A 22,913-nucleotide genomic window follows, 5' to 3' on the forward strand; every position below is an offset into this window, starting at 1 on the left:
CTGTCAGCGCCGGCGGAGGAGGAAGGAACGGGCGGCGTGCGGTGTGAGGAGCGGGACCGGCGCCTCGGCGGAGGGTCGGGCGGCGGAGGCCAGGCCATGCGGGTGTACCCGGGCGCTCGGCCGCCGGGGCCCGCGGTGGTGGCTGCCACCGTGGTGCTGCTGCTGCTGCTGAGCGGCGTGGGACCGGCGCGCGGCTCCGAGGACATCGTGGTGGGCTGCGGGGGCTTCGTCAAGTCTGACGTGGAGATCAACTACTCGCTCATCGAGGTGAGCGCCCGCCCCGCGGCCGGGCCGGAGCTCGCTGTGTGACCCTGGGCCAGTCACCCAACCTCTCTGGGCCGCAGTGGTCTCCTCTGACACTAAGCGGGTGCCGCCAGCCCCACCTTGTAGGAGTCCTTTCAGACCCTCTGCAGGCGCCGCGTGTCCGCCGCCGCCGCCGCCTCAGACGCGCTGAGGGGAGGTTCTCGCCGCGGGGGCCGCTGTGCGTCGGGCCGGGGGCCCGAACCTGGGCCCGCAGGCGTGTGGGGGACGTTTCTGGGGATGGTGGTGCAGAACTTTTACCCGATCACGCCAAACCCAGGACCCTCCAAACCAAGACCCCCGGATTCTTGAAAACCGGGACAACTGCAGGTACCCAGAACCGGTTCACGGTAATCCAGAACCCAGACCGTCCCCAGAATCCAGGCCCCAGATCTCTGAACTCCCCGTCTCCGCAGGCCCCAGGCCCCAGGTCCTCAAAACAGACCCCCCTGAAACTCTGATTTCCCAAAAGCCATATTCCAGAACCCAGAGACCACAGTCTTACCCCGCCCCTCCCCATACCCCACAACTCAGAGCCCCCCCAAAAAGTTCTACTCCACTAAACCCCTCCAAACCCACTGGGATGCTTTTAAAGAGCATCAGTTCCTATCCTGGAGATCCAGACCTGGCAGATCTCTGTTGGCATCTCTGGGGCTGGGAATCTGTAATTTTAATCCCTGGCCCCCTTTTCTTCTCCCCTTGGGACACCCTTTTTCTCCAAAAACGGAGAGCTGTGAGCCGCCCTGATTGCTTTACTGGGTCGTTATTGGAATGACACCAGAGATTTGTGCAGAAGTCTTTTTATTAAGTTGCAAAGCCCTCGTCAGTTAGATGATGATTAGCCCGGGGGGATTATGACCCAGAAAGCTCTGTGGAGAGGAAGGGAGGCTGATGGAAGGTGGGAGAGAAGGTCCCTTTTCAGGGTGGGTGGGAAGGGGCCCAAGGGAGGGGTGGCCTCTGTTTTAGGAGGTCTCTGATGATGGGGCAGAAGAAGGGGATTGGAAAGAGGAAAAAGGAACAGGCTCTAGGAGATGCCAAAAAGAAGGGACTGGGGCCTAAGACCCCAAAAGCCACCGGAAAGCATCGTTGAGCCTCCCCAGTGCTGGCCGCTGGAGAGCTGTGGTGAGGGATAAACCAGTGTGTTTTACAAAAATTGCTGAAGTTTAGGGCAGGGGGAGGAAGCATATTCCACACCCCAGTAGCCCTTTGAGCTGGCCTTGCCCTGAGCCCCAATTTCCGTTCCTGCCGCGTGGTGTGCGAGAAGCTGCAGAACCTAGTGCCATGCATTTCCTAAAGAAGATAATCAGTGATCACCTTTAAGGCCCCTCCGTTGTGGCTTCACCACTTTTGATCTTAAGCAGTTGGGTGTTTAATTGACGACTCTACCCCCTGGCAGGGGCAGGGTTCTGAGAGTCAGCGGGGTGCCCATTGCCACCTCCTGGATTGCCTCCCAGTGTGTGGGCACAGGGCATTTCAGAAGCTGCCTCGATAGGCCTTTTATAGCTTATAGTTTCCTGGTGCTCTGGGAGGAAAGTGAAGGCAGTTAGGGGCACTCCCACCCCAAGGTCCCACAATAGTGACCTTGAGAGCAGGTATTATGAAGTGTGTCCCAGGGCTTGAGTGCCAGGGCCGCCTGTCCAGATGGTGTGACACATTTGTTCTTTAGTAATTTCTGATTATGAAATCACACATTTCATATGTGTAATGTATGTTGCCACCCTGTGTCCTGATCTGTACTTTATGAAAGACATGCAAATAATCAAGATATTTCACAATCATTTCCTGATTGTATTTTCTGTGTCCTAATAAAACTGCCTTTACTCTTCTCCAGACTTCTTCCCTTCTCTGTGTTTTTCTGTCATATTCATTCAGTCAGTAACTATTAAGTGAGCCCCTGCATGTGCTGAAACTGTCCAGGGTGGGAATGTAGCAGTATAGTGAACACAACAGACAAAAATCCATACAAAAGAAAATTTATATTGGTTGCTGAGACCTAGATCATCTGGAGAGTTCATTTTGAAAACTGGATTCCTGATTTTTCTGGAAAACCAGCTGATCTCTTGGCTCAGGTTGAGTAGTGATCTGTCTCCCTTTATATGCATGCCCGTTGATATCGCTTCCCTGGCGCCTCTGGACAGGTGAATTTTCAATCCCTGCTTTAAGTTTGCGCATCTGATTTTCTTTATGGCCTGTAAACAGATTCCCTGAGTATTGAGCACCTACACTAAAGACACTGTCCCAGGCGCTGTGGAGTGTAAGCTGTCATCACACCCGGGGGCACTTACAGTCCCTGTGCAGTTTTAACTCTGTTCCTTCCCCAAGTGTACATGTAAGTTTGCTGCTTTGTACATCTTCTTAGCTGTCATTACATGACTCTTGTCATTTCTGTATCATGGTCACAGCATTAACGTTTTAGAGGTGAGATTCCTTTTACAGATGTAGAAACTGAGGCTCAAAGTGGTTGATCCACATAGGTAGGTTTAGGAAATCTCTTTTGAATCAAGTCTCTGCCCTGCCAATGACTCCACATTGCTTTTTTTCTTTGGAGAGATGTTAGTAATACAACATAATAATATAGTAAAATGGTAATAGTAAATAGTAATATAGGCTACTTTTTTTTGAGTCCGTACTCTGTGCCAGATGCTTGATATGCATAGCTGTGAATCTGTGCAGGCACCATGAGGGGCTTGGCTCTCCTTTCAACCCATGAAGAAACAAAGGGTCTCAGGAGGGCAAATGATTTGCCCAAGATCACATAGTATGTGGGAGACTCAGATGTTACTTGAGCCTTTTAATGGGTTAGCAGTTCGTGTCTGGGAATGCTCAGGATGCAAGAGTTTTAGAGAGTCCTCGAGGAGAGGACATGTATTAAATGCCTTTTGATATGTTTCTGCCCCTAGAATGAAAATAAAAGAAAATTTAAAAGTTTCTAGATAAGTGTTACTACAAGCATTGTGAATCATTTGAGGTTAATAATGCAGATCCCTGGCTTGACCCCTCAGTCCTTCTAGTTTAGAAACAGAAGTAGGGCTCAGGAATTGCTTTTAGCACCTTACTAACAGCAAGTTTGAACATTTTAAACCCAGAAACAGCATAAAAACAGTCACTAAAATTAAAAAACTATTGAAAAATACAACTTTTGGGGTAGACTTAAGTTGGTTTCTAACCTGAAAAGTATCAAATCACATTATTTTGAGGGTACTTCTCTCTCTCTCACATGCCCAGTGTTAATAGCAGCATATAGTAGGTCTTCATCAAATGCATTGACTGAATGCATTCAGGTATAATGTATGTAGCTAATTCTCAAAGCTGATATGACTTTCCTTTCTTTCTAGATAAAGTTGTACACCAAGCATGGGACTTTGAAATACCAGACAGACTGTGCCCCTAACAATGGTTACTTTATGATCCCCTTGTATGATAAGGTAAGAGGACAGAGTAATTTAGCCTTTTATAATGGGAAGTGGTTTGGCCCATCACGCTGCACAGGACAGACAAATGTCAGCAGTGTCAGGGCTGAGAAACCCTGATTTAATAGAACCCTTTATTTGCAAGCAGCTTAAAATGTTTAAAAAAATCATACAAGTAATATGTGAATTTATGAGCTTTTTTTTTTTTAAAAAAAATCAAGGTCTTTAGAAGTATATGAAGTAAATTCTATCTTTTATTCCCCAGGTGCCCTTCCTTGTGTAGGGATAATCTTTGATAAAAGTTTTGGTGTGTATCCTAACAGACTGCTTTCTCTGTACTTACAGTTATATAGATATTCATGAATGCACATACACGTGCATATATGCAGACATACAGAAACACATGTGCATCTAGATGGCCATCTGTGCATGTTTGTTCTTCCACCCCCCATCTTCCCACATTTAAACTTTTTATTAGGAAATAGAGATTCACAGGATGTTGCAAAAACAGTCAATATACACTGTTTTGATTTTGATTTAAAAAAAATACAAATGGAATCAAACAATAATATTTGATTTTTTTTTTCCTATGGTAATATTTTGATACCTTTCAGCATCAGCATGTATAGATCTACTGCCTTTTTTCTTTTTTTGGTTAATCCTCACCCAAGGACATTTTTTTCCATTTGAATTTAGAGAGAGTAGAAGGGTGGGAGGGAGGAGGAGACAGAGAAAAAAACCCCATCAATATGAGAGAGATACACATTGATTGGTTGCCTCCCGCACATGCCCTGTCCAGGGCCGGAGATCAAACCTGCAACTCAGGTATGTTCCCTTGCCTGGGAATCGAACACGTCGCCCTTTGGTGCTCAGGCCGATGCTCTAACCACTGAGCAATACCGTCCAGGGCCTACTGCCTTCTTTTAATGGCTGCATAGCATGTCAGAGTCAGACCAAAGCAGTAATTTATTTAACCACTTCTCTATTGATAGAGACTTTTTCCAGTTTTTAAAATTAATACAATAGCAATACATATCCTTGAACTTATATCTTTATGCTCAATACAGGATGGGGAAAAAGTAGATTTATAGTTGTGAGTATGTGAAACACAGAGTTTATTCTTGTATAATTATTTATTAATTATTGTAAACTGTAAACCTACTTTTGCCCCACCCTGTACATAAGATTGATTTCTAGAGGTGGACTAGCTGGGTATTGAAATCTTTTTAAAATTTATTTTATTATCTTTTTATATTGAAAAAACAATCTCAGGAAACCAGGGTGTATGAGTAAAATCTAATTTTAAGAAATGACTTTAGTTCCTGAAGGTATGGCATATGTGGGGTTAATAGGAGATTCATTAATAGTATGTTTGGTGTCAAAAAAACAAGGAGTGGCTGAATTGGCGTCTTTGGGATTCTCCCTTGGGCTTTAACATGGTGTCTTCTGATTGGTTAGATGGGAACTTTTGGTGATTAGCTTCAGCTTCAGCTTGGAATTTCATTTCTGGTGTAAAAATTCTCGATTAAATGGTAGCACTAAACTAAGTTCAGCTAATTGTTGAAGGCTCTTCAGTTCTCAATCCTTTACTTTTTTACCCCTCCTCTTAGGGAGATTTTATTCTGAAGATTGAGCCTCCCCAAGGGTGGAGTTTTGGTAAGTTAACTGAATAACCAGACATACTTTGTAAATGATTAGATTATATGCTGATTATTAATTTAAGTTGACAGTGCATAGACTGCTAAAATATTGAGGATTCATTTCTAGTGTAGAAGAGTGTCCCTTGCCTTGTCACTTCAGAGTAGATTGGATTTACCTTAGATCTACCTTGAGGTTTTTTTTGTCACCTTTCTTAAAATAGACATCTTTTCTAGCACCTTTCTCTGGAAACTCTACGGTTGCAGTTTCATTCATTAAGTGGCAGTAGAATTATGTACAGAGGTCAGGAGTGGGGACTTTGTTACTGTTCCAGTTGGCTTCTTTCTTAGCTCCCTCAGTGTTACTATTATTTTTTTTTAGTGAGTTAATTGTAACATTAGACATTGTGAGATCTGACATAAAAGTCCAGATCTACTTCTCTTAAGAGATGAGAAGATCAGGCAGCCTTGGGCCTTACCAGCTTTGTGATGACCTTAGGCAAGTTACTTCCCTTGTTTCCATGTCCGTCTCTTCGCTAGAGGGTCAGGAGAGTAATAGCACCTGTCTCACAGGCAACCTGGAAGATTAATTGGCCGATGTATTTATGTGTTCAGAATGGCTGGCACATCATTAGCAATTAATTAGTAGATACTTAAAAGCAGTCCTGCACGTGTCCAAACAAAAGCTCAAAACTTTCCTGAGCTTTTAGCAAAAAGTAACTGCCTTTTAGCAAAGTTGGAGAGGTGGGAATGGGGTTGAGATCAGAGAGAGGGTTCTGCTTTGAGCTCGCTGATGATTTTGGAGAGGAGAGACCATTGACTTTTCTGTATAGTAGGTGTGTGTAACTTGGGAACAGTTTTGTAGCTTGGGAACAGAAGGGGGGGTGGGGCCTGGTTTTTGTCAGGCTGGCTTGTGAGTTAGACAAGGAAGAATTGAGTTCCTGCCATCACGACAGGTGAAGGGAAGCTCAGGTAACTGATAGACTCTGTGGGAGAAGTTCTTTTCATTTTGAAGTCAGGGGGCCACCTGGCTGGTGCATTCCAGAAAGTGTAGTGGTAGGGGGGAAATCAAACGCAACTGATAGCTAAAGCAGAGGTCACAGATTGGCAGCCAGTCGGAGCGTTTTGTGGAAGCCCTTCCCTTCCTGTACTTTTTCTTTTGATAAGCTTTTTTTATTGAGTTATAACATATTTTCAGGAAAGTGTACTTACCATAAGGGAATTTTCACAAAGTGAACTCACCCATGTAACTGCCACCCAGACAGTGAGATGGAACTTTATCAGCACCCCCACAGGCACCCACACCACCCCACACTACCCGACAGGTGACCACCACCTGAGCTCAAATTACAGATTTTTTTCTGTTTTGAACTGGATAAAAATGGAACTAGATAAGGCACATTTTTTTGTATCTGGTTTCTTTCAACATCGTCCATGAGATTCATTCGTGTTATGTATAGCTCTACTTAACTTCATTCTGTTGCTGTATGAATGTAAAGTGATTTATCCCTTCTACTTTTGATGGACATTTGGGTTGCTTCCTGATTTGGACCGCTGACAATAGTGCTCCTACAAACATCCTTGTACGTATTTTTTGGTACATGCGTGTTTGCATTTCTGTTGAGTATATACCAGAAACGAAATTACTGGATGATAGAATTTTTACGTGCTCAGTTCTCGTAGATATGGTGAAACATCCAAAGTGGATGTAGCAGCTTCTCTCCCAGCAGTGTGTAAGGGTCGCAGGTGCTCCATGTTCCCACCAGCGCTTGGCATGGTCCGTCAGTCTCTTTCATTTTGGCAATTCTGGTGGGGATATGGCGGTATCTCGTGGTTTTGATTTGCATTTCCCTAGTGGTCAATGAGGTTGAACACTTTTTTACGTTTTTTGGCTCCTGGGATATTCTCTTTTGTGAGGTGCCTGTTCAAGTCTTCTGTCCATTTTTTATTGGCATCTTCGCTCATGTGTTTGTGTAATTTTTTGTTTTACCTAAAATTTTTTTGATTTTTCCATTTTTCTCTCTATCACTCCACATTTTTCCTAACTTTTAAAATCTCAACTTCATTTAAAAAAATAATTGAACTAGTTATTAATATTGAAGAGTCAGGTGGTGGCACCTATAATTCGGCTCTCTAGTTTTTCTTGAGAAGTTGGAGGCTCTGGCAACACAGGGCCACATGGCTGGGGTAGACAGAAGCTGGGTAGTGGCTTCCCTTTATCCATTCACCGTAGTCCCCACTTGGCCTCTCTGCTTACCTCTTACCCATTTGTTTCCTGGGCGCATTGTTTATGGCCCTGGTTTAATATAGCTGAACCCATGTACTTGGTCAGGGGACAGAAGTGGAACCAGATTTTTGGGGCTTGAATTGGGGCCCTGTAACAAGCACTGTGACTTTGAGAGATCCATTAACCTTTCTGTGCCTCAGTTTACCCCTCAATTGTAAATGTTACTACCTACCTCTTAAGGTAGTTGTGAGGATTAAGGGCACTTAGCTCAGTGGCTGGCCTATGGTGAGCATTCAGTGAATAAAGCTATTTGGTGCGAAATGAATTTTCATGGGACTCTGAGGTACAACTGTCATAAGGGTATATTATACTCTAAACACTGGTTCCCTCTGGGGTGGGAAACTGAGTGTCTTTGTATCTTTGGATTTTGAACCATGTGAATGTATTAAGTGGTCAAAAATAAATAAAATGAAAGTTAACCAATAAAATGTGTTTTACCTGGGCCCTTTCACCTTATCCCAGAACTAAACTTGCTCTTGTGTCTCACACTCTGTTCCATCTTCATCCCCCAGAGCCAACAAACGTGGAGCTGTATGTGGATGGCGTCAGTGACATCTGCACAAAGGGCGGGGACATCAACTTTGTGTTCACGGGCTTCTCCGTGAATGGAAAGGTTTGGTTTCAGAACTTTGCTATTTTTAATGTTCACTTTGTGGTATATACACTGAGTCTTCTCTTACCTTTGAAAAAGCAGGACTTTTTAACCTGGGGACTTTGATCACACAAGGGACCCACAGATGAGCTTCAAGAGGACCTGAGAACTGGATAAAATTGAGTATAAAATGTAGTGGGTGTTTTCAGAGATCTAGGCTGCTGCTCTTACCATGTAAGAGGAGAGGCTGTTAGTGTGTAAGTTCCAGGGGTGGCCTTTCCTAGGGACAGATTCTCGGGGGAGAAATTTTTTCTTCCCTCCATCCAGCATCAAGGTTGAGATGTGCACGTTTCCTTGCACGACAGGTCTATTTCTTTACTTTTACACTGAGAGTGAGGCCCTTTTGTCTGTCTTTATGTGTGGGTTTCCTGTTGGAGATAAGGATCATCTCTATACTCCAAACTATGTAAAATAATTGTGCATGGTGTCTTAGATTCAAAGAAAAAAAAATATTATTATACTGTTACTGTTCTCTCTCATGGCCCCTCAGCCCTCCCCGGGAAGGATATCCATGATCTTTATCCTCTTTTCAAAGGAATTTTTACCCAAAGAAGGTTATCGGCCCCATGAAGGGAGTATGAGCAGGATCTCTTAAGAGCAGTACTTTGCTGCTGGCCAAAGTTCAACCTCCTTCTTCACAACAGGTTCTCAGCAAAGGGCAGCCCCTGGGTCCTGCTGGAGTTCAGGTGTCTCTGAGGAACACGGGGACGGAAGCAAAGATCCAGTCCACAGTTACACAGCCTGGTGGAAAGTGAGTTGTGCTTGTGTTGTCCTGCCTTGTAGCTAGAGTGGGGCTCTGACAGGGGTTGGGAGAGCTTTGGATTTAGAGAGACCTGGGTTCAAATCCTGATTTGGCCTTTTACCTTTGGACAGGTTCAGGCCCCTTAGGGCCTCAAGCTCCTCATCTGTAAAATGGAAGTCATTTGACCCATTGCATCTAGCATTGATGGGATCACTAAATATGAGATAACACCCATCAAAATAAGCACCTACTGCAGGACCTGGCACATAGTAGGCCTTTATTTAATGATTGCAACTGGCTCTGGAGTCTGGTAGCCTGTATTTGAATCCTGGTTCCCCCATTTACGAGCTGTTTGACCTGGGGCAAGTTACTTAATGCCTCCGGGCCTCCATTTTCTTGTTTATAAATGATAATAATTGTGAAATCTACCTTCTAAGGTTATTGGGAAGATTAAATTATATTAGTGTTTCAAGCTCTCTGGCATGACATGTGCTTAATAACTGTTAGCTCAATATAGGTTAGCTCAATTATGATTTTTACAAATCATTTTATCCCTATTACATCAAAATTGTTTTGTAGTTAGAACTTGATGACTACTTAATTAACCTTGTTGAGTCAAATTTAAAGCATTTACTTAATGGATTTATATCGTTGAGTAGTAAATGTTAACAGATGTGCCAAGATTAATAGCAGAATAGTTCCAACTGATAATTTTGAGAGCATTCAGATCGTTACTACTTTAATATACAAAATTGACTAAGTTCCAAAATTGAAGTTTATAATGAGTCTGTCAGTAAGTCATTCAGTTTTTAAATGATGATTGTTGAAATTATTTTTTGAAATAACATGTACTTCTATTTGATTGATGCCTTTCCAGCCCTGGTCTATAGAGGGAATATGGAGTGTTCATTTCTCTAGGCTAGTAGTTTGCTATTGACTTTGCTGGGAAAAATGACTTGACCTTTCTGCATCTCTTTCATCTGCACTAGCTAAACAGAGATAGTAACTTGCAGAACAGGGATACCATGAGCATGAAGTATAAGCTACATCTTACTAAGACCAAAATCCAGTGGCAGCTTCAATTTTATTGTAGCCAAATGGTTGCCAAGCCCTATCCAGTTATTATAGGCAACACTTGATATAATAAAATATTACCACAGAAGAAGAAATTGAATGCTTTTTGTAGTTCATTTCATTAGAACTAGGCCTCTAATTGTCTGGTGCCTTGCAGATTTAAAGGGTTAAATGTTTGAGAATCCTTCTGTTCCCAATCTGAGCTCATCACTCTGGTCTTGGTTAGTCTATAGTTCCTTTAATGATCTTCACTGACTTCTGGTTTCATCACTGTTGCTTTGCATTCAAGCCCAGAATGTCATATTTGTTTCTGATAATAGATCTAAACTCTCTTGCAGAGGCTTCAGAGGTCGTTATCATTTTTCTTCCCATTATCCTTAGCATCACCTTGTATTAGCGTCTTCCCAGCCTATAGGATCTGGTCTCTGTTTTTACATGTGTCTCCTCCCTTCCCACTTCTGTGCCTTTGACTCATCTCTTCCCTTCTCCTTGCCGATTCATGCCTGTCATCTCTGTGAAAACTCACTTGCCTGTTCTATGACTGATCCCTGCTACACCACAGTGACTGGTTTTTAGGCTGGAAATTCCTGGGGTTAAGGAAAACATAAACCCTGCTTCCTTTTGGCACACAGAGTACCTGTCCTTGTACACAGCGAGTGCTCAGTAAGTGCCGTCAGATGTGGATGCGCACAGTGAAGGATGGAATTTTGTTTATGCTTGTTAACTAGCGAATGGCAAGTGTGTGATAATTCAAACACTATTTTCTGTGCTTCCCAATATTAGTCGTAAAATTAGAACTCAGGTTGTTGGGAGTAAGTTAAGTGGTGTTTTGTATTCCTTAGGTTTGCATTTTTTAAAGTCCTTCCTGGAGATTACGAAATCCTTGCAACTCATCCAACCTGGGCACTGAAAGAGGTAAGCATTTCCGTTATGGCTTTATCGTGCCAGCAGTGCTGGTTTGGGGACAGATGCAGGTGTTTTCAGTTCAGGATGTGAAATGAGTTTATGGTTTTTCTGGAAGTAGCTGAAAAAACAGTGGTGCTGCTCATGAGGTTGGTGGTATTTGTAAGGTAAAACTCCCTCGTGGTAGCAGATGTTGCTTATGTTGGTTTCGGTTTTAGGTGAAAATATTGTCTTCCTGCTTTGAAATGGGTTTGTTATTAACTATAGCTATTTTAAGCTAAACCAACACAGAAGGACCTGATGAGATTTTTGTTATTGTGCTTTTTTCAGGCAAAAGCAACATTCTGTTAACATACTTAACATTTTAGAAACTGTTGTACATGTATCCAAGGTGAATGTATAAGAATGTTTACTGCAGCTTTGTTTGCAATAGCAAAATATTGTAAACAACCTAAAATGTTCATTAAGAGGAGGGTGGATTGTAGTTTCATTACACAGTCAAATTCTGTACATCAGCCATAATGAATGCACCAGAGCTACTCAATATGACTACGTTTAAATACATAGGTCAAGGAGAAAGGAGAGTTGCTGAAGGATAAGGAAATATGATGCCACTTATATAGTAGCTAAAAACACTCATGATAATACCAGTTAGGGATAATTCACATGTAGAAAAATTGCAAAGATTTGGGTGGGAATGGCAAACACCATGTTAATCAGGATACTGACATCTGTAGAGGGAGATGGAAGGGGAGACGCAAGGGTCTTGAATTGTAGTTTTACTCTTATTTCTTTAGCTGGTTAGAGCATGTATAGGTGTTCTTTAGAGTATTTCTTATATTGTTTTGTTTGAAATAGTTTATAATAAAAGATTTTTAAAAAGCAGCATACTAGGTGAAATTTTATAATAGCTGTGGAAAAACAAATTGAATTAAGACTTAAGGGACATTTCAACATGTTAGGTTCTACATTAGTTTTGAGGCTGTGTCTCATTCTTGCTCCAGAAGCATGAGAATCGGTAGTTTAGTTTTTACTGTATGGGTTTTTTGCAGTTTTAATTGATGGTGTGGTTTCATCCTACATGTATCTGTATACTGTTTATGACTTTCAATTTTCAGGACTTTAGAAACATTTCATTTAAAACTCAATGGCTTACACATTACAAATAGAATACATTTTAAGGCTTACATTGTTAATTCTATGCATAAAGGATTTTGAGTTTATTAATATGAAATTATGTTTCAAAGTAAAGTATGCTGTTAAAAGTCAGGATGATGGTTGCCCCTTGAGGAGGGTAGTGACTGGGAATGAGCATGAGTGGGGCCTGTGGGGGGCTGGTTCTGTTCTGTCTCTGGCACTGTTTGCTTCGTATGTTCAGTCTGTGAAAATCACTGCTCTGGACACTTAGAATATGTGTACTTTTCTCCACATAAATTGTACTTTAGTTTAAAAAATATATGCATATGTACCATTAAACATAGGAAAAAAGTAAGGCATGTTCATTAAAAAAAATGGAAACATACAAAATAAAGGAATGGAAACAGAAAATTTGGAAGGTGGAAAAGTATAAAAGAAGTAAAATGTCACCATATAGATGAAATCGTCATTATCTACATTTTGCCATATTTCCTTTTACTTCATTTTGCACATGAAAAAATAGCGATCATACTACATATATAATTTTACATGTTTCTTTTTTCCTAGTAAATATTGTAGCTTAAGGCATGTCCCCATGTTCTTAAATACTTTGTGACTTTTTTTGTGTGTGGTTTTTTTTTTTAATTGATTTGTGCACGCAAGAGAGATAGACACACATTGGTCAGCCACCCCCCACATGCGCTTTTTAAATTTACATATATTATTTCTTTTTTTGGAAGTTAAAATCTTCTTTTGTAGGCGAGCACCACTGTGCGAGTGACCAACTCCAATGCTAATGCTGCCAGTCCCCTGATAGTGGCTGGCTACAACGTGTCTGGCTCTGTCCGCAGTGATGGGGAACCCATGAAAGGGGTGAAGTTTCTTCTCTTTTCTTCTTCAGTAACCAAAGAGGTAAGCAGAGGAAAGTGAAGAACAGGAGAGACAGAGCCTGTGCTATTTAAAACACTGTCAAGGTTGATCTATAGCCTCAACATTTAAGACTGTCCTATTTCCCGATTGACTTACAAGAAACTGAATGAGAGGTGGTGGAGTTTGGTGTAAAGGGCACAGGTTTTGAAATCACTCAGACCCATTTCAGACGAATCCCAGTTCTGCCTCTCACTAGCTGTGTGGCTTTGAGCCAGTCTCTTTGCCTTCCTGAGCTGCGTTTTCTTATCTGGAGAATGGTGACCCATTGTAGGGCTGGGCAGTTACGTCTTTTTTTCCAAGCAAACTGTGCCATTTTAAACTTGAATGTAAAGATCTTTGTTTCTTTTATCTCTACTGTGTCCTAGATTTCAGAAATATATATTTTGTGATATAAAACTTATGAAAGTTTTCCTGTAGTGTGGCTGTTTGATGATAATCCAAACATGTAAGTGGAAAAGGAAGCCAAGTATTGTTTTCTCTGGCCTAGGATGTCCTGGGCTGCAACCTCTCACCGGTGCCCGGCTTCCAGCCCAAAGATGAGAGCCTAGTGTATTTGTGCTACGCAGTCTCCAGAGAAGATGGCTCATTCTCCTTCTATTCCTTGCCGAGCGGGGGCTATACTGTGGTGAGTGAAGCAGTTTCCGTTCTGTTTAACTTTGGGACTCTTACGATGCAATAAGAGTGGATGCCATTTGAGTGTTAAGGACTCAAAGGTTGGCCCTTGGTTTTGTGAACATTTTATTTAGCAGTTACTTAGGATAAGACTCTGACCCCTCTGTAATAGCTGCAAAAATGCAGGCCTTTCTCTTTTAAAATCGGCAACAGAATAAGAGTGTCTCTAGGCCTGCCTTAAACTTTCCCCTTGTCATTTATGGGCTGCCGGATTGATTATTAATAATGATGGTTGAATCATGTTATTGGCTGTTAGTAATTAACAGATTCTTCCCTCCAGATTCCATTCTATAGGGGGGAGAGGATTACCTTTGACGTTGCTCCTTCCAGGCTCGACTTTACAGTGGAACACGACAGCCTAAAAATTGAGGTAAGGACTCCCCGTCTTTTGGAGGAACAGGTGTTCAAGTTCCCATCCTTGGGCACAGGTGTTGAAAACAAGTTTAAGAGAAAAAAAAAGTATTTTATCCAGATGGACTCTTGGGAAAATCAGAATCTTGTACTCTTCCAATTTAACCTAGAATTCACTAGATACCCCAGTTCTCTTACTACATGTCTTTATCTTAGAGAATCGGAGCCCTAGTTATATCTGCTTCATTCAGGGAAATATGTTTATTAAGTCAGTGACATATGTTTCAGGTGCTGTTCTAGGGATGGGCTTATAGCAGCGACTAAAAAGAGGCAAAAATTTCTCTTCTATGGAATTCATATTCTAATGTCAGAAAAAGAATACACTTATAAATAAGTAAATTTGAAACTGTATTAGAAGGTGATAAGTGTTCTCTAGATAAATAAAGCAAGAAAGAAGATTACACAGTTTCAAGGTCGAGATGGGTTACAGTCTTACAGGGTATTCTTGGGAAGTCCTCACTGTGAAGGTGACATTAGAGCTACACCCTGAAGGGGGAAGAGGCAGTGAACTGTACTTACATCTGTGGGAAGGGTGTTGTAAGACCGAGGGAATTGCAGGTGCTAAGGTTCTGAGGCCTAGAGAGTTTGGGGGACCCCATGAGGCCAGGGAGACTAGAATGGAGGGAGTGAGGAAGGGAGGAAGAGGAGAGAAGGACAGCAAGATGATGGGGCAGATTGTACAGGGCCTGGTGACAATTGCCCTACTCTGGATGAGGTTCTGAGTAGAGGAGAGGCGTGATCCCTCTGGCTGCCATGTTGAGAAGAGTTTCCAGGGGGCAGAATGGGAACAAGGGACCAGTTAGGAGGCTGTGACAGTAAAGCAGGTGAGAGATAACAGAGCTTGGACTATGGTGGTAGGAATGAATGTGATGATAGGTGGCCTGATAAACTCCCTAGGCCCTAAAATAAGTGGTAAATGTGTTTTTCATCACAGTTACATCTTTAATTACAGAATTTGAAATGGTTACTATAGCAGATTATCTAGATAGAACAAATCCCTAAAGAAAATAACAGTCTTTCCTAAATAGACCACCCAGTGTCACAGGTATTGAAAAAATTAGATTTTAAGTGTTTTTTCTCAGTGTTACATTTGAAAGTGCTGCATTAAAGTAGCTGGAACAGGTCCACACTGGCATTTAGGTGGCATGCCCAGTGGGGTTCTGACTCTGCTTTGAAAGGTTCAGGGAAGCACTGACTGTTGTGCTGTGCCCTGGAAGGGAGTTAGAAGGGTAAGAAGCTGAAGTCCTTGAGTGGGCTTCTGGGGCTTACGGAGAAGAGTGGGAGCAGGAGAGTGGGGAAAGACATTCCAGATCATGACCAGTAAACATGAGTTTTTAAACAGAGACAACGGGAATTTCAGGAGTGAGAGGGCCTGTAAGCTGCATGAGGTCAGTCTTATTCCTCACTATTCCTAACTATGATTTAGTGCCTAGCACATTGTAGGCACCTAATAAAAGTGTTTGTTGAGTGGATATATGGATTAATAAGCAGATAAAGCACATCTTTTTAGAAGGATCAAGAAAGGCTACCTGAATAAAAAGGAAGCCATTTAATTTTTTTCAAGCTCTCTCAAATGCTGTGGCATATATGCACTCATTGATTGATTGATTGATTGATTCATTCATTCATTCAGGGGTTATCTATTGAGTGCCTACTATGTACCAGGTAACTAAGACAGAAAAGGTCTCCATCTTCATGGACCTTACATTCTAATGGAAGGTAGACAGCTGTAATAAATCAAATAAGGACATTTTGGATATTGGTCATTTTTTTGATGAAGCTAATAAAATAGGTTAGTGTGATGGACAGTGACTGGCTGGGGTAGGAGGTGGTAACATTTTAAACTGGAACCTGAATGATGAAAAGGAGTGGCCCCCTGCCAGATATTCTCCGGGTGTGGGAGGAGGTTCAGGCTGACGGAGCAGCTGGTGTGGAAGCCCCATGCGAAACATGCATGTGGTGCACCCATGTGTGGTCAATCTGAGGAACCAAGGATTAGGTGGCTGGGACATAGTGACTGCAGAGAGAGCAAAGCCATGGCACTCGTGAGTGGGGCGGACAGGTATAGAACACTGGCCAGTGCAGCAGCTGGCATGGAGTGAGGTGGTCTAGGTGGAGTTAATAAGGACTTGAATTCAGGTTGTGGTGGGAAGAGGCAGGAGAAGGGCTTGGGAGACCTTGCTGAGGTGGAATCTACAGCACTGATTGATGTTGAAGTGTAGGAAGGGGGTTCCAATGTGATGCTGAGTTTAAGCTTGGGAGACTGGAGGATGGCATGGCTCACCAAAATGGGGGTGCCTGGAGGGGAGGAGGCAGGAAGGGAGTAAGAATAGAAAGGCTCTCACCAGTTTAACTGGGGAAGTAAGTCTACAGATCTGTTTTATTCAATTATTGGACATACATCAGTGTGTTGGGAATGCAAGAAAGAAGACAGACTTGGGGAATGTGCTGCTGGTGGGGGAGCCACCTATGGGTGAGTTGAGAAGGAGCATGGTTGGCATATGGGACTAGGAGAAGCCAGTGTGGGCAGATGTGCTGAACAGTGGCGTGAGCAGTGTCATGAGAGGTGTCATGAGTGTCATAAGGGAGACTTTTGCAGCTCAAGCACAAGAACCTTCTTCCTGATCTTTGTCTTTTAGCCCGTGTTCCATGTCATGGGATTCTCTGTCACTGGGAGGGTCCTGAATGGGCCTGAAGGAGAAGGTGTTCCGGAGGCGGTGGTCACTCTGAACAACCAAATCAAAGGTGGGCAGACATTCAGCCTCTGGGGCTGTGTGGCAGCACTAGTTTCTGACTACAGAAACAAATGGAAGGGAAACAAAATGTTAGTGACTATGAAAATATGCCAGCTTTTCCTCCAACGTATTCTTGTGAATATGGAGGGCTATGGAGTTCTTTTTTGGCTCATCTTTGTTGGCACGTTTTTGTTTTACAGTCAAAACAAAAGCTGATGGCTCATTCCGTCTGGAGAACATAACGACTGGCACGTACACCATCCATGCGCAGAAAGAGCACCTCTACTTTGAAAGTGTCACAATCAAAATTGCTCCTAACACTCCTCAGCTGGCTGACATCATTGCCACGGGGTAAGGTTATCATGTTTGGGTCTGGGAATGCCAAGGCTTGTGTGAGCAGCCAACGGAGAACAAAGTCACCTTTGGTCTGACTGTGTGTTTCTGCCCAGGATCCGCACGCAGTCTCAGACACCTGCCCAGAAATTCAGCCCGGCTTCTTCAGAAACAGTAGTGCTAAGTCTTATCAACTCAAGGCACTTAGATGTTGCATGCTTAAAGAAAATGATCTCTCTTCAAAGTTCAACTGCACTTAAGTTAGAAAAGGATCTTTCGTGTCTGACTTCACATCTTGGGAGACTTCCTTGGCCCAGTTCTTGAAGACTTTGGAAGATGTAGTTGGTTGAGAAAGTTTATTGTAAGATGCTCTGAGCCATTGTCATAGTTCTTCCTGCTTTGTTGTATTTATTGCATGTGAGGGGACATCCCGTGGTTGAATTTGTGTGGCTGTATTAGGTAGTGATAACGTGTGCTGCAAAAAACCCAGGCCTTGGAGTCAGATCTCGGATCTTCCTCTCACCTGTGTAACCTGCAGAATGGGGATGCTTTCTTCTTTCTTGAGACAGCAGTAGGTGCTCAATAAAGAGTAACTTTAAAGGAGAGGGGCTGAGTCTGCTTGGAGAGAGGCAACATGAACAATGGCGTGCAGATATGGATGGCAGCATAAAGCTTGGCAATGCTGGCACATGAAGTGCTGGGTGGGCAAAGGAGGGGCAGACCTTTTCATACCCCATTGGAAGGTGGGGACTTCCTCCACTTGGGGTTAAGGAGCCAGTGAGCAGTTTGAGCATGGAGGGAACACGGTTAGACTAGTCTTCAGTGAGGCCTCTGGTGGTATGGGGGAGGATGGCTTTGAAGGGGTCAAGACTTGGGGACAAGAGACCTTAAAAGAGAGTTGGTGAGGGCTTGCCTTATAGGAAAGTCAAGGACAAGTTGGAAAAATATTTAGGGGTTCCCATTTTGAGGGCCAGGATGACTGTGGTGCTGCCAGCTGTGGGCAGGAAGAAGATCCAGTAAGATGACGCGTTCAGTTTTGGGGTCTGTAGGACCACTAGGTGGAGCTCTCTGTTAGATGCTTGGATTGATTATAAATCCTAAAGATTTGGCTGCAGGTGGCAGCCAGAACCTTGAATGTGCAGGAGCAGGTAGAACTGGGAAATCACTAGACCAAAAATGAAGTGCTGGTGTTTGAGGGTTGGCCTCAGGAGAACCTGGGGCGGTGGGTCTTAGGTATAAAGTAGTGTCTGACGGCAGGGAGATCCTGGGAGCCGAGCCGTGAAAACACAGTTCATTCGCTTGGTCACTGAGGCTGCTACAGTGACCATTTTCTGAAGACAGATGGAAGGTCAAGGTTGGGGTTCGGTGTTGAATAGGAAATCAGGAAACACGTCACCTGTGGAACCTGGTATCCTGTCTTTGTCCTAGAGCCTCGGAAAACAGTTTTTGGATTTAAGGCCTCCCTCTTTCCCTTCATAAACATTTTTGAACAGCTACTATGGGTGAGGCACTGTTATAAGTGCTAGGTATATAACAGTGAAAGAAACCTAGCATTCCAAAGACAGGGCTTTCATCTCACTGGGGAGACAGACTCAAGACAAGTGAATTTGTGATTGTAAATTATGGTGGGTGTGCTGAGAAGAGGCCGGGTGCTCTGAGAGGACTTGATTTAAATTGGGAGCTATGGAAGGAAGTCCTCTCTGGGTCGCTGGGACCTTCTGGAGGACTATAAGTTATCTAAGTGAAGAACTTCCCAGGCAGAGGGAACTTCCCAGGCTGGAGGGGAACTTCCCAGGCTGGAGGGGAGAGAAGGGAGCTCTTTGGAAGACAGCCAGCATGGCTGGAGGCAGTTGATGAGGGAGGAGAGCTGTGTAATGTCGTTGCCATCTTGTGGAGATGGGCTTATTCCTAAATGCAATGGAAAGCCGTTCAAGAGTTTTGGCAAATGAGTGATATAGATCAGGTCATTTTAGAAAGCTATTTTGGGGTCTTTTTTTCTGGCTGCTGTGGAGCACGGATCAGAGGGAAGCCAGAGCATATAATGGAGGGACTAGACAGGAGGCGGCGACAGTTGTCTGTAGGAGATACGGTGGTGGCTGGGACCAGGGTGCTGGCAGGGGAGGGAGTGAGAAGTAGAGATTTGACAGGTAGTATGGAGAGAGAATCAGTAGGTCTTGTGCCACTGAAGTCCCAGGTTTCTTATTTGAATAATTGGGTAGATGGAGGAAGTGCTGTTCTTTAAGATTAGAAAATTTAACCTTTACTCTGTTGAGGAAGCTGTTGTGGCTTTCAGCTGTGGTACCTTCGTATACTTGAACACATCAGCTGAGGAGAAATGAAGAACATCACTGAGGGTGACAGTCTTTGTTGGCCTTTCTGAGGGCGTGGATGTGCCTTTCTTGGGCCTCTCCAGATACACTTTGGAGCACTTTACACACTGCTCATGCAGTCCCCAGTCTGAGTCATTACCTTAATGGGGCTTGTCAATTACAAGTTGCTTTTCTGGCTCCTAGCTCCTAAGGAGTTCAACTTTAGCTTTGCATTTTTCTAACTTAATTACCTTTTATGTTCAGATCTCCCAGATTGCTCCTCTTATCCACACATTATATGTAATCACAAGCGAGGAAGTTGTCTTTGATAACTGCCTTGTTTTTATGGTCTGGGTAGTACCACACTTCCTTAGGCAGCTTATAGCTCTTGCTTTTAAGGACTAGCCCACATTCTTAGTCCAAGGCTGCTCCACTGTCAATGATTCAAATACCTGAAACATTTTTTTATCGCCCACTGATTTTCTGAAAATCACTTCCACTGTGGGGGATTCTCACGTGTCGCCCAGAACACACACACAGGCCTGCAGTGGGCCCCCACTCTGCTTTCCCTTATTCAGAAAGAGGTACAATCTTTCCAAAGGTTGCCTTTAAAAGTGGAGCCATTCGGGCTGCATTCCTGTTTACTAAGATTAAACTAGTCTCAGGGACAAGGGCTGAAAGACGGACATGTAATTTTGGTTGATAAGTGCCTTTCCTGTTATAATTGAGTTCTCATACTGGAATGAATTGTCCCCTTGTTGCAGGTTCAGTGTCTGCGGCCAGATATCAATCATTCGCTTCCCTGACACCGTCAAGCAGATGAGTAAATACAAAGTTGTCCTGTCTTCGAAAGACAAGGACAAGTCTTTGGTCACCGTGGAAACGGATGCTCATGGATCATTTTGTTTTAAGGCAAAACCAGGGACCTACAAAGTCCAGGTATGATGAGTTTTGTTCTATTTAAGATATTGAAAAAGAACAATGATTTTTTTTGAAAGGGTTATTATTAGCCAAAATGGGCTAGAAAAGGAGTGTTTCCATTCCCAGCTTATGTTGAAATCTTTAAATTCTGTATGTCACTGTTAGTGGAGCAGACAGGTAATCAGTTTAAAAATGATGCACCAGGCCTTTCTCTTTTCCAGTGTAATACTTATTAGGGGTTAGTATCAGGCTGCCAGTCACATCTCCACCTTCTCAGGCTTTTGGCTGCTGCAGAATATCCATGAGTCTGAAAGGAAATTAAAATGAACTCTTTATTAATGGCAGATCAGTAACTTCTGCAGTACGTGGCTTCTGGAACCTGAGGCCTTTCCCTGCCTCCCCCTAAATGGAAGATGCTTGGCAGGCACCACCTGGTTTCTCCATCTAGGCAGGCAGAGAAGCTGGGGAGACTTTGGCCCTTGGTCTCACCATAAGGGCGAAGGCCTAAGCACAGGTCAGGCTAGTGGGCAGGAGACACGACAGAACCGGAGGTCAGCCCACTGTGCCTTTCAGTGCCGTGGCCCTGCCTATGGAGAGAGACCGCAGATTTCAGACCCTCGCCCATTGAGTCAGCTGCTGCTCCTCTTTCCTGAGAAAGAGCAAGTGAGGGAATGGAGAGGGATGGGAAGGCTCCTTTTATTACTTCTCTCCTGTGGGGCAAGTGGGGTCCCTCCCTCTGAGGAGATGGGGTGGGAGAACAGTGGTCCCCCTGCTTCCGTTGAACAGTGTGGTGTGTGGGCTGACAGCTCCTTTACTAGATAGCAGCTTCTTGCAGAGTTGGCCACATTGACAAGCCTATGGAAGCCCTTTCAGAAGCATGATTAGGGACTTATCCAAGGGAGGGCAATTCCAAAATGTAGTTTTCACTAGGGGTGCAAAACATGACCATTGTCTCCTTTCCCAACCCCTCTTGTTAGCCTGAGAGAGGCCCCTAGAAGAAAAGGAAGAAGAAAATGGCCTAATGTTACTATTGGGCGTCCACACAGCGTCAGCAAGTTCATGGCTTATGTCATGTGTGACCTCAAGCTAGGAAAAGGTTCTGGGGTTTAGTATGGTTTTTACCCAGTGTTAAGGTGATAGATGACAGCTTGCGTTTCTCTGGAGAGTTATGCCCAGTAGGCTTTTGTGCACACCGTGGTGCTGCTGAGGATGAGGTTTTTTTAAAAAATATATCTTTATTGATTTCAGAGAGAGGAAAGGAGAAGGAGAGAGAGATAGAAACATCAATGATGAGAGAGTCATTGATCGAGCCCACAACCCGGGCATGTGCCCTGACCGGGAATCAAACCCCGATCGCCTGGATCCTAGGTCGATGCTCAACCTGCTGAGCCACGCCCAGCTGGGCGAGGATGAGGTTTTTATATCTGATTAGAAATGTGTTGTCTTCACATAGGCTACTTGAATATTTGTTGTGATTATAACTCATCCTAGAAAGGAACCTTTGTCCTTGGAAATCTCTTTAGCCTTGGGCCCAGGTGAATATTCTGGTGCCCTGTAGGCCAGGGGAGCAGCAGCCCTTATGTAGCGACTGATGTTGCCCTGTGTTCCCACAGGTGGTGGTTCCTGAGGCAGAGACTAGAGCGGGGTTGACATTGAAACCCCAGATGTTTCCTCTCACTGTGAAGGACAGGCCTGTGATGGATGTGGCCTTCGTACAGTTTTTGGCATCAGTTTCTGGGAAAGTCTCTTGTTTGGGTAAGATGTCCATGGAAAGCAAGAACAGATGGTTTCAGAGAAGCAGGCGGGTAGAGGTGGGGTTTTGGTGAGCTTTTCCTCTCAGGGCAGCATTAAAGATGAAGGCAGAAGCTTGTTCCTGGGGGGTAGTTATGGAGAGTTCATATTATATCCAGTTCTTTCTGAAAAATTGCCACATTGAGTCACAGAAATATTTCTCTGGGAGTAGTTCTTCTTTGGCTCCCAAAAGAACATGTGGGCCTCTTTTCCCCCCTCTGACTCTGAGAGAAAGGTGGATTTAGGCCCAGATTTCAGTCCTAGCTCTGTTGCTTACCAGGTATGAGATTAAGCATTTACTTCCCCAGCCTCTGTTTTTCTTATGTTAATAGGAATACTGCTGCTTTCAGAGGGTTTTAATGAAGCTTAAATGTGGTCATCAAGAAGGCAGTGTAGCACAGTGACTACATAGATTCTGGAACCTGACCACATGGGCTTGAACCTTTGCTGTGTGACCTTGGGCAAATTACTTAACCTCTCTGTGCTTGGAGTCCTTTATCTATAATGTGGAAATGATAATAGTACCTGCCTCATAGGCTTATTGTGAAGATCAAATGCGTTAGTATATGTATGGCCTTTAGAAGTACTTGGAACACAGTAAGAGCCATTGAAACCTTTGCTATTATTGGTAATATTATTATGATGATGATTAGGGGCCCAGTTTTAAGC

General features: G+C 43.6%; 1 protein-coding gene across 1 annotated transcript in view; it reads left to right on the forward strand.

The window, feature by feature from the left end:
* The window catches only part of LOC308555374 (BOS complex subunit NOMO1), a 46,963-nt gene continuing 24,050 nt past the window's right edge, over nucleotides 1-22,913 (forward strand). The window contains exons 1-13 of the mRNA XM_081133618.1: nucleotides 1-267; nucleotides 3,636-3,725; nucleotides 5,321-5,366; nucleotides 8,147-8,247; nucleotides 8,931-9,037; nucleotides 10,945-11,017; nucleotides 12,902-13,054; nucleotides 13,560-13,697; nucleotides 14,025-14,114; nucleotides 16,795-16,900; nucleotides 17,091-17,241; nucleotides 20,297-20,471; nucleotides 22,067-22,208. Of these exons, the coding sequence (XP_080989744.1) occupies nucleotides 97-267; nucleotides 3,636-3,725; nucleotides 5,321-5,366; nucleotides 8,147-8,247; nucleotides 8,931-9,037; nucleotides 10,945-11,017; nucleotides 12,902-13,054; nucleotides 13,560-13,697; nucleotides 14,025-14,114; nucleotides 16,795-16,900; nucleotides 17,091-17,241; nucleotides 20,297-20,471; nucleotides 22,067-22,208 (1,543 nt within the window). The 5' untranslated portion in view covers nucleotides 1-96. The remainder of the gene's footprint in view (nucleotides 268-3,635; nucleotides 3,726-5,320; nucleotides 5,367-8,146; nucleotides 8,248-8,930; nucleotides 9,038-10,944; nucleotides 11,018-12,901; nucleotides 13,055-13,559; nucleotides 13,698-14,024; nucleotides 14,115-16,794; nucleotides 16,901-17,090; nucleotides 17,242-20,296; nucleotides 20,472-22,066; nucleotides 22,209-22,913) is intronic.

The sequence above is a fragment of the Miniopterus schreibersii genome (genome assembly GCF_964146895.1).
Source record: "Miniopterus schreibersii genome assembly, chromosome: 3".
In the NCBI taxonomy this organism is placed as follows: Eukaryota; Metazoa; Chordata; class Mammalia; order Chiroptera; family Miniopteridae; genus Miniopterus; species Miniopterus schreibersii.